This window comes from Anabas testudineus, chromosome 4 (assembly GCF_900324465.2).
Source record: "Anabas testudineus chromosome 4, fAnaTes1.2, whole genome shotgun sequence".
Taxonomy (NCBI): Eukaryota; Metazoa; Chordata; class Actinopteri; order Anabantiformes; family Anabantidae; genus Anabas; species Anabas testudineus.
Genome location: NC_046613.1, coordinates 5,176,399 through 5,197,071, shown reverse-complemented (window position 1 = coordinate 5,197,071; position 20,673 = coordinate 5,176,399). Strand labels below are relative to the sequence as shown.

Genomic DNA, 20,673 nt, shown 5'->3' with positions numbered 1-20,673 from the left:
AGATTACATAACCTGTAGATCAACTATAGCCCAATTTTTAACCCTTTAATAAGTACAGTTTGACCTGCAGGAACTTTCACCCTTTATAGAGGAACATCATAAATTTTACATGAAATTTTGAGTATTTACAGTAAATAGCCACTAAGAAAAAACTGTGCTCAAATGACCTTTATAGCTCAAACTGGTTTTAATCAAACTGCGCTGCAAACACCGTAGCAATAGAAGATCCCACAGTTACACTGTGAGGGAAAATGCTGATAAAGGCCCCGATAGACCATCCACTGCATCTTTGACACTTTTAAGGTAAAAATTAAAGCAAGTCTATGTGAGAGTGGCTGTGTAGCACACAGCAAAGAGCTGGAATAGAAATATTAAGACAATAACAAAGGACATCTATATTGACAGGACGTGTGGCAGCTCTTTTAAGGTACGTCTTCACCTCTATCTCCCAGATTTTACGTCACCTCACAACTCTCTTTTGGATGACTAGAACAAAGAGGTTATGGGATTTTAAGCTTTATTTCCCATAAATGCAGCCATTTAGAAAATAACTTGTGATCACAGTTCATGGCAATAAACCTTTATCAGTTTCTCTGAATTTAAAGGCCCAAACCTAAATCGCCAAACACTTCTCATGTTGAAACTACAAAACACATGTTAATAACTTGATCAAAACATAAATAAAATAGCTTTTTATTTCGAAATGGCATGAAAAATCCCAGTCATAACTTTGAAAGCAACAGTATTTTTGTAATGCAACAGAAATATCACAACAAATTTTTATATCTGAGCTCAAAATTGGATTTAGTTTCATTCTTTTAAACAACAGTAAGAAACCAAAGTTCCTATGTAGCCTTTGAGGTACAGAATATTTCCAATAATTACTGTTTTGTAAATAATAAAAACTAATGTCAGGAATGCAATTAAATCTGTAAAGAAAGTACAGTCTACTGACCAATACTGCTTAATTAGAGCTGCTCAAACTGTTTTTAAATGAATTTAACTCAAAACTCAAAAGTTCGACCCCATCACCCACCCATGAATGACACCCCACCCTGCACGTAAATCACTGCTTCTGCTGCATTGCTTCTTTTCGTGCAGCGTCTTGCAGTAGCTGAGTGTCCACTTCATCTGCAGGTAGCTGAACGTACCGGACCACAGATCCACGGATGAAACAGTTTTTCACAGACAGCTGGAACGGAAACAAAATGGAGGATAGGATGCTGTAAATCATTTTGGTACAGAACAAGACTGAAAGCTGAAATTAGTATTTTTTTATTTCAGATGTTTTGCTGACATCAGCTTTACTTTCTTATTTTTTTGTAAGTTATATTTTTAAAGAAATCACAAAATCAACTTTTTCTTTTCTACCTCATTAAAACTCTGCCCGTCCAAAAAAAAAAAAAAACACACACACACACACACACACACACACACACACACACACACACACACACACATACACTAATATTTCATTAGACCACCTTTAGCTTTTGGTGACAGCACACATACACTGTGGAATCGTTTCGATAAGCTTCTTCAATGTCACTTATTCTTGTCCAGAGTTGCATTAAATTTTCTCCCAGATCTTGTATTGATGATGGGAGAGTCAGGCACTGCACTGGTTGTTTAAGAAATGAGAAGCTACTCCGTGCATCAGTTAGCGTTAATTAACTTGTTGGCAGCTGAAACATAATCATCCATACAGTAATTATCCAGTGGGAGGCTCTTAACTATTCGCTTGGTCAAATCAAGGTGGTGACTTTTCTTTTTGGGCGGGCAGTGCATATAGTGCCACAAATTTGATCTGCGCATTTGATGAAAGAATATAAATATAAATATTTCTTTCATATGCAAAGACACCTACCTTAAAGGTTTCCATAGATCACATGCACCTGTCTCTGAACTCACAATATACACACACGTGTGCATAAACTTACCATGTGTGGGTATTTCTCTGGATCTGTGACACTGATGTCTGTGAGCTTGATGTTCAGGTACTGAAATAGACAAACATTACAGCAATGTCAGGAAAAACAACTCCTAACTGTGTAGTCACTAACAAAACGCAGAAGCTGAATGGCTTTGTTGCAAAGTATGTACATAAATTTCTAACCTGGTCAACAGAATGAAGTGTTCCACAAATGCTGCAAAAAGAAATGTTTGGATAAAAATAAATACAAGCATCGATTGACATCACATTTTTACTTTTTCTTTACTTTAAGATTTATCTTAGGTGACTGATTCAGTTACCTGGAATAACAAAAATTACTTAAAATAAAAACAGTGCAGTAAAAACTGACTGTCACACATACAGTTCACCGTTTACAGAGTCAGTGACAGAGAAGAGATCGTCAAACCTATGATGATATTTATCCCGTTACAGTGCATTTAACTAACTTCCAACTAAACTCTTAGCTAAAGCTGGGAGATGTAGTTTGAGCCTCACTAGCTACCATCGTTCACACTGCTTCAAACAGCCAGCACCGCTGTCGTAAGCAAATAACGGAGACAGATAGAAATTAAAAAACAATGTTGCAAGGCAAGGTTATATTGAATAAAACCAACCTCAGGTCATTTTTGAGCTCCACCACCACGTCCTTCCCCACCAGCGACTTGAAAAACGAGTAGAAAAGCTGCAAAACACAACGACATGCTAACGTTCATGCTAACGGCGGCTAAATATGAAGCAGGGCACAGGCAGCTAATAAACTAAAACACTGCAGCGACACAGTGAGCTCGGTAAAAGTTCAGTACCACATTTATTTATCAGATACGTCGTTTTACATAAACTGGGAAACACATTAATCCATTGAAAACCAGTTCTTACCATTATTGCTGCTGGTTTCTTTCGCTAGTATGTCTGGTGTCGATGACGTAGCACGCCGCGTGTTATCGCTGCGACGACGCAGTGTGTAATTACAAGCCAGCTCCACGTGGGAGCGCCAGAGGTGCGTGTAGTGTTTGCACTGAACTAGTATCTAGTATTAGTAAGTATTAGTAAGTATAAGTATTAGTATTAACTTAGCTGTGAGGTCAAACATCACACCATGAAATGAAATATAGTGTCTCAACAACAGGAGCTGCAGGAAGACTCAGCCAATTGTTCTGCTTCGCACAAAAAGTCTATTAAGCACACCTGGGACGAAGAAAACCAAGAGGTCAACTACTGCACCTCCCCAGCCAGGTCTGAGGTCTGAGGTCAGTACTAAGACGTACTCTTCATGGGGGTCCAGCCCCGACTGTGAGTCCCGTGTGTGTGCTGAAAATTGGGAGGGTGCCGCCTCCCCAGCCTTGTCAGAACACAGTACTGTTTCATCCTATTCACGGGCGTCCGACCTGGAAACCGACGCCTCTGAAGTTTACACACCTGACTTTCAGGACGTCGATGAGGAAATTCAAAATGTGTGTCATCACTATGTGTGGGGTGAAGACCGTGATGGTGCCACCTTCCCGACCCTTTCGGAGGACAGTACTTTGACATCTGTTTCTTGGATGTCCGACTTTGAATCAGACCTCTCTGAATTGTGTACACCTGATGTTCAGGATGTCAACCAGATCTTCACCCCTCTGAAGGTAAAATTAAAACATAGTTAAACCACATTAAATGTGACTTTAAACATTATGCTGTACTGTATCTTTTTGTCACACTATTTTAATTTCTCTACATTTTACTTAACATTGTTTAATTTAAATTGTTGAAAAGGATCAGAACGGCCAGGGAGAGGCTCCAGCTGAGAACCAACAACCTGCTGAATCTCAAATCAAACCTTCAGACCACATCAGGGAAATGTATGAACCTTCAGGACCTGCAGAAGAAGAGAAACTAATTGTTTCCTTGCAGGACATAAATGCACCAATGCACATCCTGCAAGTTGACCTGACATCTTCTGAACAAAAACCACCAACAAGAAGAAGGAAAACTAACAAGAAACCGTCACTGTGGATAAGATGCTTCAGCAGACGGAGAAGAACAATGATCCATCCTGTTCCACTGGAAGATTCAGTGGTGACACCAATCTCTACAAACTCTGTGCGGCAAGAGCTTCAGTCCCAACAGGAGACCATCAGTTCTCCATCTCAGCTCAAACACACAGACCACAGAGAAACAATCGAGGAGGCTGAGACTGAAGACTGCTTCGGCAGCTTCTTCAGCACGATCTTTAAAAGAGTGAGGATGCGTTTATATAGAAATCACATCATCAGTTTTCCAGTTGAACGTGGCAGTAACATGGAACAGACCTGTGTTAATAACGTGAAGGTTTTAGGGTGGATGAAGTTTTCTGTTAGAGTTTTGTTGACCTGCAGCTTGTTATTGTTACTTTTGCAGCAGACGCCCTCACCTGTGGAGGAGCCTGTGTTTCTGTGGCCCATCAGCTGACATGGACCTGCTCCACTCCTCCTTCCTTCTCCTCACCCCTTCTCCCACCCTTTTTATCCCCCGTCTCTTCCCCCCTTACTTCACCTCCCCCCTTTACCTCCTTTGTCCTCATCTCATCGTCCCCATTACTCCCCTTCCTTTTATCCCCAGTTCTTCCACTCCCTCACTTCTCCTCTATCAAAAAGCTCAACAGGTCACAATATCTGTCTTCTCTGATCCCTCACTGTGAGTTTCCAAATGCAACCTCACACGCCTGTGTCGGTCTTGTGTGGAAACCTGTTCCCCATCCGAGACATGTCCCCTTTTCATTTTTTTGTACAACATGTAGCTCCCCCCCACTCAGTGGGTTGGGTTAGGACAGGGTTAGTTTCTAGTTAATGTAAGGGCAAACACATCTCGATGGGTGTAACAGGCGTCCACACAACACCGGCACAGGCTGTGCTGCAGACTGCCATTTATTTCTTGGTCTGGGTGTGATCGCTGTTCTGTATTCTGTCAGTGTTAAGGGAGAAGGAGACTGATGGCAGGAGCAATTCAAAGCTTGGATGGACACGAAACTCTTTAGATCAGTACAACAATGAACATCTGCATTAGAAATATCAGGTTACTCCTTTAAACTAAAACAGTCACAGAGCATCAGATGTTTCACACTAAAAGGACTACTGTGTGTCTGAACGTGGCCGTAGGTGAATCTGTGTCAAGTTTCCTGTAGTAGTTCTTCACAAACTGAGAGAAACAACAAAAGGTAAGAACGAACAAAGTGAAGACAAAATGTTTGGGTTAGGGCCTGAGGGAAACTGTGGACATGTTGCTCCATTAAGACAGTCTGGGGCTCAGCATCTTGTCCATCGACAGCATGTGTCCAGGAATCAGAGAGTGAAACAGGCTACTAAACAATAACAAGGTGCCAGGTCCTGAAACAAAGGCTGAAACTAAAACCTTTTAGGATTCAGAAGACAAGAGAAAATGTAGAATTTGACAGCAGCAGGAGGGAGCATGTTGTTTTTAAATAGGGTTCTACAGGTAATGGTTCAAACAAAATAAAGTCCCGCAAAGCTTTAACATTTCAATTTATTTGGAGCATTTTACACATTTGAGTCAAACATGTCAATGTCTGTGCAAGACAATACTTTGTGGTAAACATTCGTTAGCTACTGTATAGTGTGAAACTCTACTGTAAATTGAACGTATTTATGAGCAGAGTTCTGTAATGCAAGCTTAGCAGAAATGAAGTCTGAAAATGTGTCTCTAATGTGCATAGAACTTAAAAAAAAATAGTTTGACACTTTGGGAAATAGGGTTATTCGTTATGTTGGAAGGGAAGATTGAGCACATAATGTACTGTCTGTTAAATACGGAGCTACAGTTGTCAGCTGGTTAGCTTAGCTTAGCATAAAAACAGGGGGGGCAGCTAACCTGACTCTTTGCAAAGGTGTGAAATATGTGGTAAGAGGACTTCGTTACAATCCAACAATGCCAAGCTAACGGTTTTGCCCTGCTTCCAGCCCTTGCGCTAAGCTAACTGAATCCTGGTTGTTAATATTGGAAAGACAAAAGAACATTTTTTAACCTCATTCTCAGAAGAAGAAAAAATTAGAAGTATTTCCCAAGATGTTGACAGATGAACATCCACTCATCAGTCATATGTGAGGGCGAGTCACTCGGCCTATGCGCTCTATTTGGTCTTTCCAAAATGCTGGACAGGAAGCCGAACAGTCTTTGTCGACCATTGCTGCAAACTGATCTCACTTCACAGGACGCCCCGTCTTGGGAACTTCAGGATGCACTAAAGAAATTGTAAAAAGTTTCTAACATCATCAACATCAACATATTTGTGTTGCAGTTTAAAACAAATGAAGAGTTTACCTTACTTACTGTCTTTTTGAGACTGTGGCTGGCCTGGTCTCACCGGCAGCCTGAGTTTGCTGGGTAATTCAGAGCTTTCTCTGTAGTCTCTGGGTTTAGAGATCTGGGGTTCTGGCATGGCTGGTCGGGACTTAGCAGGCAAAGGAGGGCGGGGGTGTGCCATCCCCCCTTCTGAGCGAGAGGGCACCACAGGTTTCTTCTGTGATAAGGGATGCAGAGTAATAGGGTTTAAAGGCTGTAGCTGAGGTTTAGTCTCTGAGCAGGTGAAGGAACGGTTGCGTGGGGTGGGCACCGGGGGGCGATCAGGTTCTCCATCTGCAGGTTTGAAGGTACATCCAAACATTGGGTCTGGGGGTGCGAGATGGTCCTTCTGCTGGTGGTCTTGGTCCTTGCTGCGACCATGGGATTTTCCCATTGAACCGTATAGCGGGTTGTCAAACATTTCCGATGATTTTTCCTCCTCACCCCTACAGCACAAAGGAACCGGTAATAGAGATTCAGTTTCATTTTCTGCTCATCAAATCATCTACTGGCTGTTATTTTTAGACAGGGTTTCCTGTGCACTAAGAGTCAGAGTCAGTGAAACTACAACTGATGTCAAATTGAAAGAGGCACTTACAACGGACTAGGTTTTCCTGGGGGACTGCGTGCACCCACATCATAACCAGGCTTCTTGGAATCTTTACCCACTTGCCCAGCTGTAGGAACATTTTTCGGTGGCATGCTGTAACTCCAGCCTTTGTCTATAACACTCCCAGCTTTGAAAGCCATTCCCACCATGTAGTTGGGGTTAGAAATATCATGTGCTTGGGTGGTGGAAAACCTGTCGACAAGAAGACAGAAAATATAAGCAGGGAATCATGTCTGAGATATTCTGATGTAACCAACAGAGGGAAAAAAAATCTCACTTATTGAAGTCGCCGCCTTTGCATTTTGAAGTGACAGGGTCATCCTTCTCAACTTTGATGAAATCTGAATGCAGAGTAGTACAGGAATTGTTACTTTAAGAGCTGAAGTAGAAAGTAGGGAAAACAAGCAAGTCCCGAGCTGATTTCCAGACTCACCATACAACTTCTCTGTGGTCTTGCCCTCAGACGTGTGTAACTGGATGCCCCCAGTCAAGACGCCTGTCTTTTCTCCGTGGTGAGTCAGTGTGACTTGAAACTCTGTGTAACAGAACTGGGCAGCTCGCAGAGCAACACAGCCCTCACCTTTGAAGATAACACACCAGCAGCCTGTTAATATTGCTCAATTACGTGCATCTGTCGCTCACAAACTGTCTGCACATTCTTTACCATAAGACTCGTCACTGTCTGTCGACTTCACACAGATGAGGATGTGCTGGTCCAATAGGTACTCTGGGTCAGAGATGATGGGGGTGAGCTTAAAAAGTCAGAAAAGACAATGAATGACGACCGCCAGACACAATTCTCCCTCTGCCATACTTAAAAGCTGCACCTTCACATTACCTCAACTTGGTTTCCAAACCAAACTTTTATTGACCCGTCTGAGTGCTCCTTGTTGTCTCCCTCTGAAGTCTTGACTGTTTCTGTCAACATTTAGAGAAATTTGCATATCGATAATCATAGTTTATCATAATTTAAAGAAGAATCCAAGAAATGTGGGCAATAAAAACGAGAAACATTACTTTCCAAGCAGCTGGAATAATATTCAATGAAGAACTTGGTCTTTGATTTTGTGTACAAAGTGGCCTTGCAGTTCATGATCTGTATCCCGCCTTGCTGTGCATTGTTTGGATCTGAAAAAAGAAACAATGACAGCGTCATATCACAGTTTATGAACCAGACAACAAAAGCTAATATGTGGTGTAGTCTGCAGTCTACGTACCTTGCTTGGAGACAAACTGTGAAGCTACTCCAACTTCGAATGAGGCAAAAACTGGCGAGTGATCACTTGTCATGATATCATTAGTGCACCCTGTGAGTATCAATTAAGAGATGTTGTTACACTGTGGTTGTTGTTATACTGATTCATGTTGTCATATTTTATTTTGTTATGATTTTCTGTAGGACGTTTTATGAAAAGACCAAAGTTTTGTGGAACTAGTTGTAAGGAATATCGTAATCCTGAGAAAAATGTACCAGTTAATCCCAAGTAAAGATTCATTTGGTATTTGTTCATTACTGGAAAGTTTGTTGAATTATATGCTTTCCTAGGAAGTCACTGTTCAGGGAAAATTACTCACCATATGCTTGGCATACAACATGAACCAGAGGGTATGATTTCCGCAGGACACGATCACACCATGAGGGTAAATTGTATTTTGTCTGTAAAGTTAAATTTGTCATACATGCACAAATTCAGAAAATAAGATTTTTCAAATTTATTTAGTGGAAACATTATCAAAAATTTTTGAGGCCCCATGTGTCCTTAATTGATCCCGGTGCCTGTAGATGAGTAGTCCCACAACATTTTCTATCAGCAACAATATACCATCACATGGACTTTTGGACCTAAACCCAGAGCCATCAATATTGTAGTTGCTTTGACTGTTTCTGCACTATGGTCCATGAGAGGAGTTATACAGGGAAGAGACTAAATATAAACTCACCCCCGTGGCCTTGGCCTTTGTGTAGGCATACTTTTCCCTTGTTTCTCTTTCAAATCGATATGTGGGTGCAAATGTGATTTCCTCCTCATCTACAATCACATCAGAAAAGCAAGATGTATTTTGAATATTATAATTAATGCCAATACAAATGCAGTGATATACAAAAAAGAGTTGTTTTAATCCAATACATTGTGCCTACATTGGTCAGTTTGCTGAGTGTTTTCTAAAAGTGGTCACAGCTCACCAAAGTGCAAGAAGACTTTTCCATCATTCCTTTCCATGGTAAGCTGGTCTTTACTGAGGAGTTCCTGGTACTGCTGCTGTTTGATCTTTGCCACAATGTTCTCAGCTTCCTGTGGAGGGAAACAGTGCAAAATAGTGACTTTTCCTGCCTGAAAGTGTCAGCAGCTGAGAGCTCAGACACCTGCCAACCAGCACACTCTTTCATGCATCAGTCACTGAACTGCAACACTGCAGGATCTCTAATTTCTGTTGTAAATTTGCATAGAAAAGCACACACATTTATATCTTTGTGGATTTCTATGCCACTATTAGGAAGATTTATAACAACAGAAGCACTTACAGCACCATACTCAATCTGTTTTTGTGTTATTGTTCTTCTTGACTACTTACTGAAGATGGGAGTTCAACACGGTAATTCAAATCACCAAGCCAGAAGAGGTGTGTGAACCGATGTGTGATGTCGAATGGATTGAGCTTCTTATCTCCCAGGTTCAGAAATCTCAGAATGTTAACATAGTTTTGATTGCGTCTGAAAATACAGCAAAAATGATTACAAAAAAATGGGTATACATGCATTGATCGTTTTATTGCTATTGTGACACACATAGACTTTTTACATAACATCAAAAAGCTTACATCTAGTAAAGTTTAAAAATATAATATATGCTCCAGCTGAACACTTTTTCCTACATATACATACATTTGTACCAGTCTAATAATGAGCTAATTTTCCAGCTGCTCACCTGAGCTTCTTCTCACTTCCAGAGGTCAGGTGACTGTTGACAAACCCAAAAGACGTGCCATTGAACATGAAGGACACTCCCACTGCTCCCTTGTTTCCTACACATAAACATCACAGTGAATGGTGGTGGTCAGTGAACTTTCTGGACAACTCTTTAGGTGGCTTGTGGAGAAGTGGAACTGCTTACCCAGAGTGTTGGCAATCCCCGTCTTCACACTGTCAGAGAAAACATGGGAGATCCTGTTTTCGTGCTCAGGCTTGACTAGAACCACAATCCGTATGCTCCACAGACTGTGAATAGCCACCTGGATGTTGGGAAGCATATATTATATCGTAAAAGCATTAAGCGGCATTCTCTTTGTTACTTTGTCACAATCACTCACCTGTTTGAAGCTGATATTTGTGAGGTTCCTCAAGACACTTTTAATTGTGTCCGCCCAGTCCCTCTCACCCGTTGGATCCTCCTGTGTCCCAATGACATAGAAATCATGCGGGATTTGATCTGCGGTGTCGTCTCGTGTCTTCCCTTGGCCCTTACACTGAAACCAGGACTTGATGTTGTTGGGAGAACCCGCGTTTCCTGCAGTTTCATGGGAGAATCTTTTACTCCAGTGTTGCTTTATCCATGATAAATTCAAATTGATTCAAATTTTTACGATGTTAATATTGTTACCCATGTTCCAGGTGCCAATAAACACTGTGATCATGTCGGGCTCAGGCTTTTCAGAGTGCTTGTTCTTCATTTGCTGAAGTAGCTGACAACATCCTTCCCTTTTCTGGTGAAATACATAAAAAATATGATTGCTAATACTGAACACTTTCTAATATTGTATTATAAATTACTTCTGACTGAATGATTTAAGCATCTTACAATTAGTAAGTAAAAAAAATGCATTGACCCATTATTTTATATATTATAGGCTGTCTAAATTTTTGCTTTTGCTCTTCTCACTGGGTGGAAAGAGCCTGGTTAGTTTTGAAAAAAGTCACATCAAATATAATGACAGTTGCGGGTTTGATGCAAGCACCCAAGAATAGCACTGACAATGAGCCACAACTTTCATTCAAGAGAGAACTGCGTCCTATAGTCTTTAGTTCTGAGGGGTATAAAGCAAAATCGAGTTCAGGCCAGGTTTGTTACCTTTGTGTCATCGAACACAAACTCTTTACGCAGAATCTTCTCCTTCTCTGTCTCCACCACAATGACAAGTTTGGCATGCATTTTCTGGGATTTCACCAACTGCAAGACTAAAAAAAAAATTAATTAAATGTTTTGGTGGTTTACAGTTGTCATACGTAATAAACACACAATGTCTGCAGCTCTGACACTGTACTGTACAATAGTAATTTGAGTGACATGCCATTCTCGCAACTTTAGTTTAGTTAGTTGGGTTATTTGACCTAAATACACCCAATATATCTAAAGCATATCATTAATTCTTATTGCAACTGGTCATTAACCAAAGTACAGTAGTTGACTAATTAAAATCTAGCAAACTATGTTAACCTCATGGTTTGCTAGAGTCCTGCTCTGGGAATCATTAGTCTACAAATGTCCTGACCATCTAATCAGTAGTTGTTGCTACATTTCAGTCGGTCATGGCGCGACTGTGCACTGTGAAAGTGTGCATTGTGATTCCTTACTTTTATTGTGCACAAAATATTTGTCTTCTGGTCCATCTTTAGATTTTTTGAAGAAGAGCTTCCCACTTTCAACATCCACTTTCAGGAACATCTTTGTGTTAATACCAAGAGATTCTTGCTTGACCTAAGTGAAAAGGGAAACTGATTAAATAAAGTGCAAACCTACAGACGTGTCTTTTTTCTGCACCATGATACAACAATACATTTACAGAAGCACCTCAAATGTAACGGCTGGTATGAGAGATTTCCTGTGACCACCGTCATATCCAGCAGACTCAAACAACGAACTTTTAGTCTGAAAAAAAGATGTTGAGAAGTGTCATCCTTAAAATCACCTGGTGACATGTCAAAAACCAACGTTGTTGGAGGTAAGCTAAGGTACTTCACCTTATCTTCTATGGAGTAGAGCAATTTTGTCAGTTGCTCAAGCTTAAAGGATACAGATTGACTCGAGTCAGCAGAAGTCTGAAAAAAAATAAATAAATAAAAGATGATAATCATTTGTGTGTGTGTGTGTGTGTGTGTGATTTGAGACCACAGCAAACTTTCAAGCCTGGATCAAAGATTAAATGCCACTCACTTGTCTTGGAAATTGGCTAAGCCCAGGGGAGAGTTGTTGGTCCAGCACTTTATGAAAGACCTCCAGTACTGGGAGGATGCGAGAAATTTCACTACCTCACCGAAAAGATGACAGCTTGAATTAGGCCTGTGCATTAAAATCTTTACAGTATAACACATTCTGTCAGCTGGTAACGCTACCTGTTTAGATTTTTGCAGATTGCCATAGTTAGCTTCTTTAGCCCAGGAAGGTTGTGGTTACCGTTCTGTGCTTGTTCAGCATCTGTGCAGATCGACGTCCTAAAGTATTCTTGGATTGCCTTTTCATGCTCCTCAGGTATTCTGGAAATATGTATCACAGGGAGCTTTTAAACACTGTGTCAAATCACTGTCAGTGGTTTGTATGAATTTTCACACTGTGCCCACTGACTGACAGAGCATTATCAAAGTCCTAACTCGCTGAATACTTTGGAAAATGTGACATTACGTGGACAGGTCCATATGCTGCAGTCTCATCAGGTAGGTGTCTGATAAAGATTTGCAGGACTGATCAAAAGAGTCATTTTCTTTGACATCATTGAAGTTTCGAGGTGGAAGCTGTGGTGGAAGACTGGGTTCTGAAGCACAAACACACGTGGCACATTTAGGATCTTTGAAATCTATGACACTGAACAGCCACTGTACATATAAAGTAAAGCTCTTTGACCTGGCTCCTCGTCCATCTCCTCCTCCCTCTGGACGGAGGCCTGCAGATGTGTGACCAGACCCATGTTGGGATTGTAATATGCTTCGACCAGCTCAGGCAGCATAGTGAAGAACCTGATAGGGACTCCTTCAGATGCCTGAAGGGCAGATCACAACAGAAACACCATTGGCTCATGTTTCTTGGTGCAAAAGCCACAAGAAGATATGAAATGTGATGTGTCTGTCTGTTCTTCCTATTGTTACTAAACCAGGTGACATAACCTTTAAGTGTTACTTCCCATATGATGTCAAATATGTCTACTTATGCTCAATGTGGCTTCCTCTTCTTCTCTAAATTCCTAAAGCAGCTATGTTTGTTACACTTAACTTAATTCATAAAGATATACAATTCCACTAATTATTATTTCAAACTAAGAATTGTCTAACAGCGGCTGTGAACTTTTAAAACCATTCACATCATCATTACTGTTACTGCTGCAGCGTCTACCTGACATAGCTCCTACCGCTCTCACTACGCTTATCATAGTCAGCAGTGCCTAAAATAAAATAAAAAGATACCCCGAAACAAGCAGTTTGCAAACTGTGCATGTGCAGCATTTATGAGCATAAATTGTGCAAAAGTAATAAAGACATAATTCATTCATAATTAATTAATGTGAAAAATATATTCATGACACTAATGCCAGGCTTTGTAGAGAAGAAGGGGCAGCCTTTGGTTAAGGCTAACCACGCTGCTTGTTATAGTTGACACACTACTGTGCATTTTTTTAACCTCCTCTATTGACTTGTTTGAACAGGAAATGGCATATTTTGCCTTGCACCATGAATATTTACACTAATGTGTGTTGAGTGTTAACTGCAAATGTTTGACCCGCTTGTGTATTGCATTACATTTTACCCCGGTTTCATTTTAGTTGAATTCTTTGTGCAGTTATTGGACAACCTTCAGTTGACAGCATGGACTGACCATCTCTCTAACTATGCTCCTTGCTAAATTAGGGTCACAGCTTAACAACCACAACAGCTTATTCTTATATGATCTTTTTTATTATGGACAAAGGTAATGGTGGCTGGTGTCATCCCACCTGGACAGAGAGCTTCTTATCCTCATTTGGCAGGATCCTGTACGTGTACACACAGTTCTGGTATCTGTGGTTGAAATAATGAAATGCAAATAATCTGTCACTGAAGACTGACGTGAGTTTTGTTGAGTTAAACATGCTGATGTATTCAATGTTGAACGTGCTATCAGAACAGTTCAGGTAGCTTTTTAAATGACATTTTCCATTTGCATGAAAATTATGGTTGCAGAGGGCAAAGGGTGTAGCTTTCTGGCAGCACAATATGCAAATAAAGGGGAACTTGTCCTGCGTCGCAGTGCATTTGTGAAAAAATGTATTATACAGTGTAATACAACAGTGGTAACTTTAATTTTGAAGCGTGCCATGTTAGACATGTCCATATTCTAACATTTCGAAGTATTTGATGTTCTAAAATTTGATCAACCTATCAGTTTTACTTCCATTTTCTGGTCCATACACATTTATGTTTGGTCATAAACCAGAGCAACTACTATTAACTGTAAGCACAACATTTAGAAACAAGTAGCGTGTACTTACAAAACACAGAGAGCATACGCTCCCTGTATGGACTCACTGTCCCTGATAAGGAAGCTTCCATCTCTGGCTGCTTTGGATAGAAGATCCTCGGCTTGGGATCGAGTTATATTACCATGGTACCAAGGTTGAAAATTTTGCATCCTGGTTCTCACCGAAGAGTCTCCGCTCAGGAGCTTTGCATCTGCTCTTAAAGTATATTCCAAGCAAACCAACAGAGACTCAGTTTTGTTTCTTGGCTATTTTCATTTTTTCTCAATGCGTAAACTTTAGGTCCTTGTTCATCCCCTGCCTCTGAAAGCTGTAAAAGGAAGCTGCTACTAGCTCAGCTCTGGACTTCCTCATTTGAAATGTTAAGAGAGGAGGGCCCTGGTGCCTCCATTCTGCTTGTTCTAAGTCTGATTCACTGTGCTGTTCATAGCAAAACAGACTTTCACTTGCAGAGCAGAACACTTTAACACTTTAGTTCAATGATTATTTTACATCCCTATTTTTAGTGTCTGTGCTCCCGTTTGTTTATGTTCAAAATATCTTTGAGGTCTTAGTAAGTAAAGTGAAAGAATGAAGCAGAGAAAGCTTACCTGTCTGTTTCTTCTCATAGTTTAATATGTTTATTGGTAAATTGGCATGTGAGTGATTTCACTGTATAATATCTTCATCTGATGCATTGATGGCTTTTCTAAAGATCAAATCATCGTTCTTTGTATGTTCACAAGGAAGACCCAGCCTGAGTTTGACTGCTAAATGTTTAATCACGCAATATGAATCAGGAGAGTTCGGGTTTCTTCAAATTACATAGGCTAACAGTCAGGAAATACAAGTTTAGAAAAGCTTGCCGTGTTCATGTGATGGACAGGAAGTCTTGCAAAAATAGAAGGAGGAAAAAAAGCTGCGCACAAACCACAACATGTGTCACATGACACAAAAAGAGAACTACACCTCACAGCAGTCGCAGAGCTTTCTGTCTCTGCGCTTTGCATAGGTTTACCACTTCGACAGCGAGCACGTCAACCTCCCAGACATGCAGTGACAGTGAAGAGAAGACACATGATTTCTTGTACAGAGGACGTGAAATCATAGCTTTGCTTTCAAGACATGGCATGGCAATTGTAATCATGTCAACACTCTTTTTATATACAGTAGTGGCATTTAAAAAACATGTGCTATTGATACAAGAGAGGAAATGCAAAACGAAATGAGAGTCAGTCAGTGTTAGTGGATTCTCTTCCTACTCAGCATTTTCACTGAATAAGATGTTTTAGGAAAATAATTATTATTTACATGGTGAAGTCACAAAGAACATATATGATTCACATCCTACTAACCTGTGTGAATCATGTCTTTCTGTCTGTGCAGCTAAACAGACTCACATAAAATACTCTCTAATGCAATTGAGCAATTTCAAAGAAATGTGGGTGACACAATAAATGCATAGCATAGAGAACACAGGAAGCTGTATTAGAAAAAAATATATGTACAACGAAGATTTGTCAAGCATAAGCAAAGTAAACGTCATAATGGTGTCCTTCAGAAATTAAGAAATGTAATAGGTAGTAGATAGATTTGTACATGGCTTTAAAAATAGTCTTATACTAAAAACAAGGTTCACAAACAAGAATGCAAATGCGGCCACTTCAAGCTAAACAAAAAAAGATCTTTTTTATGTGTTGTTGTGTTTATTAAGCGTGAATTAGAAAAAAAGCATGACACATGCACAACCTGCACAAAAGATGACCCCATCTCTTCCACTCAAAATACCTGTCAATTTACCACTTTGTGGATGGAGCTTGTTGAATGTGTTCACTGGAGACACCTCTTAGTGCCCAATGGGCCAGGCACTGTCCCCTTTCATCTATGTACTTGAGTGAGCCTCAGAGTCAACAGCTACACCAGCAGCTTGTTGGCTGAGCACTCATTGCTCATTTGGTTTTGGACACATAAATCACATCAACTTGAAGTTTTTTCAGGAAAGTAACACTAATTTTTTATTTTTTTCTAATTCATTTACTTTGTCTTCTCATGGTTTGGTTTAATACCAGCTTCCACATTTATTCTAAGACTCATCTGCTTTAAAAGCAAACTCTCAGAATCAGTTAACTTGAAAATGAAATATGAGCCTATTTGCTGGCCAATGGATATACACATCAATTGTCATATTTTTTCCAAAAAGTGCTTTCTGTTTTGTCATATGATGTCACATCTGTGGTGTTTCAGTGAACTGGGCCTATGGTGGACACTGGAACTGGATCTTCAATTTGGCCTAAGGGGCTACTACAGCACATCTGCCACTTTGTGGAATGAGCTCAAGCCCTGAATTAAACAAAGGCCACAGTCAATCAATAATCAGACCAATTTTGGTTGTGCTGAAAAGCATTTAGACTGCAAAGAGTCCAGTTTGTGTTCAGACCCTTCCTCCTCAGAACTCAGACTTGGCACTCAAAGAACTCTCATGTGTTCCCTTTAACTCCCCACTGGTGGCTCCCGACACTCCCGCCTTATCTTTGCAAAACAGTCGTGTTAGAGTTCCACGGAACTTCTCGGCCCCAAACAGGTAGACCAGTGGGTCCATGGCGCCGTTCAGACAGGTGAGTGAGGAGGTGAGGCGATTGGCTAAACTCAGGCCTCTGCGAGTTTGGCAGGAGACGTCAGGGTGGTTGTAGCCCAGGATGAATGTAGCCCTGCTCACATGATAAGGCAGGAAACAGACCACGTAGATGAGCATGACCAGGCCAATGGTGCGCAGGGCCCTCAGCTTGAGGCCCGGCTCTAACCTGGAGCCCCGATACAGGCTGTGAATGATGAGCAGGTAACAGGACAGAGTGGCAAGAAAAGGTGGCGTGAAGGCCACAGCTAGTGAGATCAATGCATTGTGTGAGGCTTTCTCTCTGTACAGCTGCAGACAAACTGTTGTGCCGTCCACTTCTGCAGTCTGATGGGTAACTAGCAGTGGCGCCATGGAGACAGTCACCAGGGCCCAGAGAGAGAAGCTGATGATATGGGCATAGCGAGCGCGACGAAATTTCAGTGATCTCACAGCGTGAACCACAGCCAGGTAGCGGTCCCCCGCCACACAGGCCAGGAAGTACAGGCTGGCATACATGTTGACATAAAACAGAAAGCCTGCCACTCTGCAGGGCACCTCACCAAATGGCCAGTGACCCCCAGTGAGGTGATAGGTGGCCCTCAGCGGGAGGATGATCACGTATGATAAGTCTGCCACAGCTAAGTGTATCAAGAAGACGTTAGCTGGGGAGGAAGCACCACGCTGGTGAGAGAAGATCCAGAGAGCTAGGCTGTTGCCATTCAGCGCCAGAAAGAAAACCAGGATGTAGAAGCATCCAAACAATGTGTTCTCGGCTGTCGCATCGACCACTGCACAGCTCTCTGATGACTGATTAGACAGAAGAGAGGGCAGGTCCATCGTAGCAGACTCCATTATGGTCCCTGAGAAGAAAGAAAAACTGTTGAAATTAGATTTTATTTTTAAAGGAACAATCAATTCCAATTTGTAATTCAGTTGTGACTTTTGTTTCTGATAGCTAAATAGTTCTTTGTTAGTATTCACACAGCTAACTACCTTAGTGACAGGAAACCAGCCCTGTCCACCCACACACACAGACAATAGGCAGGGAGAGTAGATAATTACTTCATTCAAATCACTTCGGGTATTAGACTTCCTCTGCACACTCTCAAGTCCAGGAGGTCAGAGTCATTAAATATTCAGTGTGCTTTTTACAGCTCATCTGTCCTTGGAGTTTGATTTATCAGAAATAATCTTCTACATCTACACTAAATGTCTAGGATGATGTCAGAGGTGGTAGACCAACAACACCAAGTATACATGAAGTAGCACTTCTTGGTGTGAAACCAAACGGCAGCTAATTTCTTAGCTGATTATCTTTGTATGAATCTGCATTTGTAAGGTAACTAGTGGCCTTTCCAAGGCTGTCAAATAACTATAGCGGAGCAGAAATTGAATTGCATTGTTTTTGTTTGTTTGTTTTTTACTATTTGTGATGTCTATATGCTAAATGTGAAGCTAGAACTAGCAGCCAGTTAGCATAGCCAACAAAAAATCCAACCACCAGCATCTCCAAGCTAATTAACATTGTTTAATTTGTTTAATTGTTATATCAATGGTGTTGTTAAAGTGTTTTTATGGGTGGTTAGTGACAGTAGGTGGAATTTATTACCTGTGGTCAGAGGAATTTTATCCTTGTTTTCTCATTTCCTTTATTTGTGCTAAGCTAAGCTAACCACCTCCTGGCCCTAGCTTCTATGAGTGGTATCAATCTTAGTAGTATTTCCTATATTGCTGAAGATACATGGAGGGGACACTCTGAAATGATAACATTTATCTTTACTTTTAAATACACATTCTTGATCACATTTTGAGTGGTACTTCCTGTGGGACAGTTTTTACTGTTCTTACTTCCCCTAATCGACGCAGCATTCATCGGAGGATTGCACAAGGCTTCTTTTTCCCAACTATGCAGACACACCTCAATAATGAGCACCCACTCCTCTGTAACTCTGGCAAGCTCCCACTGTCCACTCCTTTACTGTTGTTATTTTTCCCTCCTTATCTGCATCAGCAGAACATCTACACAAACACCAGCGGGGTGTGAAGAGAAAAGTCTGAAATGAATCGATCTCTGTAATAGTAAAGGTCTTCTCTAGCAGATCCAAGAACAATATCAAACATGTGTAACTTGGCAATGAACTTGTCCCCCTACAGATGTTTCTATAGCTGAATGGAGGTTCCCCCCAAACACTGGAATGTGATGAAATACTGAAACAGTACATGGCTCTAACAAAGAAAGCCAAAGAGATTACTTCTCTTAATCTGACCGGTTTAAATCTTTGTTTCATCAGCTCACTGTCCAGAACTTGGGCCCATTCGGAACCAGTGTAGATATAGCAGCATGGCTCTTTTCACTGAGTGTGTGTGTGTGCTGTGAATCCTTTGTGAGACCCACAATGGAGCAGATTTCTCAGCCAAGGCTCAGACACAACACATTCAGGACCAAGAGTCCTCAACCCCCCCAAATGAAAAGGGTTGAAATCCCAGCAGGGATAACAAATGCAGAGCAGCACAACCGGATGGTAAAGCTTTCATAATTCCAAATCCTAAATAGATCATCTTAAATAGAGATCATTGTGAAATATGCTTTCTTCACACTTCAAGTGTAAGCAGAGCTTTGCAGGTGCTGGAACCAAGCATCCTGGCATGAGTCAATTTCAGACACCAAATCTGTGACAGTTGCAATGTGTACTTTTACTCTTCTATTAAAATCAAGATAGGTAAAATGTGGTTCTGGGATTAAATAAGAGGCAACTTCTCATTTATTTTAAACATCTTAAAAAGCGACTGACAGATTCTGATGAGTGCTTCAGCAAAATCAATGAACATGCTGACCTGTTTGGAACATGATAAATATGACGCATTTACAGATTAAATACCTATCTAGCATATATTGTTCAGAATAATCACTCTTGTGCAACAACACTTTTACATAAGAAGAAGTTAGAAGTAAACATTTCCCTACTGCTTGATCAAAATATGAAGCAAAATCAAAAAGACTTACCCTGAGCTCCAGATATCTTCAGAGAGCACCCTAGCAGAAGAAGCGGTTGGCTGCTTATGGAACAATTCAAAGTGGACAACAATCAGTGCAGGAGCAACGGGTTGCGCAGCAGTTGTATGTGGAGCAAAGTGAAGACTGAGAGTTGGTCTGCTGAGCTCTGGGGGAGCTGAAGTCCTGACATGAAGAATGCTGTCCTCTAACCCCCTTGTCTCTCCCTCAAGATGTTCTTGGGAGTAAGTCTGTAGCTCTTTTTGTGCCTCAACAAATTTGATAACAGAAAGGGAGTCCCGATGGGAGCCTTTCGTTTGAACCTTGACCCCACCCTTTCTTTCACTATCCCCTTCTCTTCAGAGAGCCACTTGTGTGCTCCACAATAGCCTGAGTCAGAATAAGCAGCACATTTCAGCAGCGGGGAGAAGAATGGCATGCCTTAGTCGGAAAGACTCGTCGAGTATGACTCCATGGAAACCAGGCCTAGTGGTGTACAGCGAGCCTTTACCACCCCTCACCCCCACTGATAGATAGAAGATGGACTGTGTTGTTAATTGAGTAGTCTATGACTAAAGTCTCAGAAATGATCTTTTGTAGATGGTCTGTTAAAGAGGGCCCCATGCCCTGTAGGAGAGCGCGTGAAAAACAAGGAGGGGGGACGCTTGGAGGAAACAGAGGCCCTTGTTGGTCGCTTGCCTCCTGGGGGCCATCCTGAATTAGAGTGCCCAAAATAATCAGTCGCATAGCCATCAGACAGATGTGGAGAA

General features: G+C 41.1%; 3 protein-coding genes across 4 annotated transcripts; all 3 read right to left on the bottom strand.

Moving 5' to 3' along the window:
* Positions 1–677: 677 nt before the first annotated feature.
* On the bottom strand, positions 678–2,909 carry smx5. Its single transcript, XM_026345504.1, has 5 exons — positions 2,831–2,909; positions 2,569–2,636; positions 2,117–2,147; positions 1,941–2,000; positions 678–1,192 (listed from the first exon to the last, which is right to left on the bottom strand). Exons 1-5 carry the CDS (start codon positions 2,831–2,833, stop codon positions 1,067–1,069), a joined length of 288 nt encoding a protein of 95 aa, XP_026201289.1. The 5' UTR covers positions 2,834–2,909; the 3' UTR covers positions 678–1,066.
* A 2,524-nt stretch (positions 2,910–5,433) lies between these two features.
* On the bottom strand, positions 5,434–14,661 carry inpp5d (inositol polyphosphate-5-phosphatase D). Of its 2 annotated transcripts, none has more exons than XM_026345666.1 (27): positions 14,331–14,661; positions 13,797–13,860; positions 12,713–12,848; positions 12,494–12,623; positions 12,208–12,348; positions 12,029–12,119; positions 11,836–11,913; positions 11,666–11,743; positions 11,449–11,572; positions 10,946–11,052; positions 10,478–10,580; positions 10,188–10,384; positions 9,992–10,109; positions 9,806–9,902; positions 9,453–9,591; positions 9,064–9,172; positions 8,820–8,908; positions 8,454–8,535; positions 8,096–8,185; positions 7,896–8,006; positions 7,717–7,796; positions 7,543–7,630; positions 7,312–7,458; positions 7,156–7,219; positions 6,867–7,070; positions 6,248–6,714; positions 5,434–6,167 (listed from the first exon to the last, which is right to left on the bottom strand). In XM_026345666.1, the coding sequence occupies exons 1-26, from the start codon at positions 14,468–14,470 to the stop codon at positions 6,249–6,251; spliced, it is 3,273 nt and encodes a 1,090-aa protein (XP_026201451.1). In that variant the 5' UTR covers positions 14,471–14,661; the 3' UTR covers positions 5,434–6,167; position 6,248. The 2 variants fall into 2 exon arrangements, with proteins under 2 accessions (XP_026201451.1, XP_026201450.1); XM_026345665.1 differs by having other exon boundaries at positions 6,257–6,714.
* Positions 14,662–14,844: 183 nt separating this feature from the next.
* Positions 14,845–20,114, bottom strand: gpr17 (G protein-coupled receptor 17). The gene is made up of 2 exons (XM_026345667.1): positions 19,916–20,114; positions 14,845–17,771 (listed from the first exon to the last, which is right to left on the bottom strand). Exon 2 carries the CDS (start codon positions 17,761–17,763, stop codon positions 16,744–16,746), a length of 1,020 nt encoding a protein of 339 aa, XP_026201452.1. The 5' UTR covers positions 17,764–17,771; positions 19,916–20,114; the 3' UTR covers positions 14,845–16,743.
* Between the last annotated feature and the right edge of the window lie 559 nt (positions 20,115–20,673).

Bases quoted from the DNA above. Each gene is read 5' to 3' on its own strand.
- gpr17 (XM_026345667.1), bottom strand. From the start codon at position 17,763: ATGGAGTCTGCTACGATGGACCTGCCCTCTCTTCTGTCTAATCAGTCA.
- smx5 (XM_026345504.1), bottom strand. The intron at 2,148-2,568 runs GTTGGTTTTATT...TTCTTTTTGCAG, and splicing joins GAGCTCAAAAATGACCTGAG to CATTTGTGGAACACTTCATT. The intron at 2,001-2,116 runs GTTAGAAATTTA...TGTCTATTTCAG, and splicing joins CACTTCATTCTGTTGACCAG to TACCTGAACATCAAGCTCAC.
- inpp5d (XM_026345665.1), bottom strand. From the start codon at position 14,470: ATGCAAAATTTTCAACCTTGGTACCATGGTAATATAACTCGATCCCAA. The intron at 8,007-8,095 runs GTACGTAGACTG...TTCTTTTTTCAG, and splicing joins ACAGTTTGTCTCCAAGCAAG to ATCCAAACAATGCACAGCAA. The intron at 7,459-7,542 runs GTAAAGAATGTG...TTATCTTCAAAG, and splicing joins AGACAGTGACGAGTCTTATG to GTGAGGGCTGTGTTGCTCTG.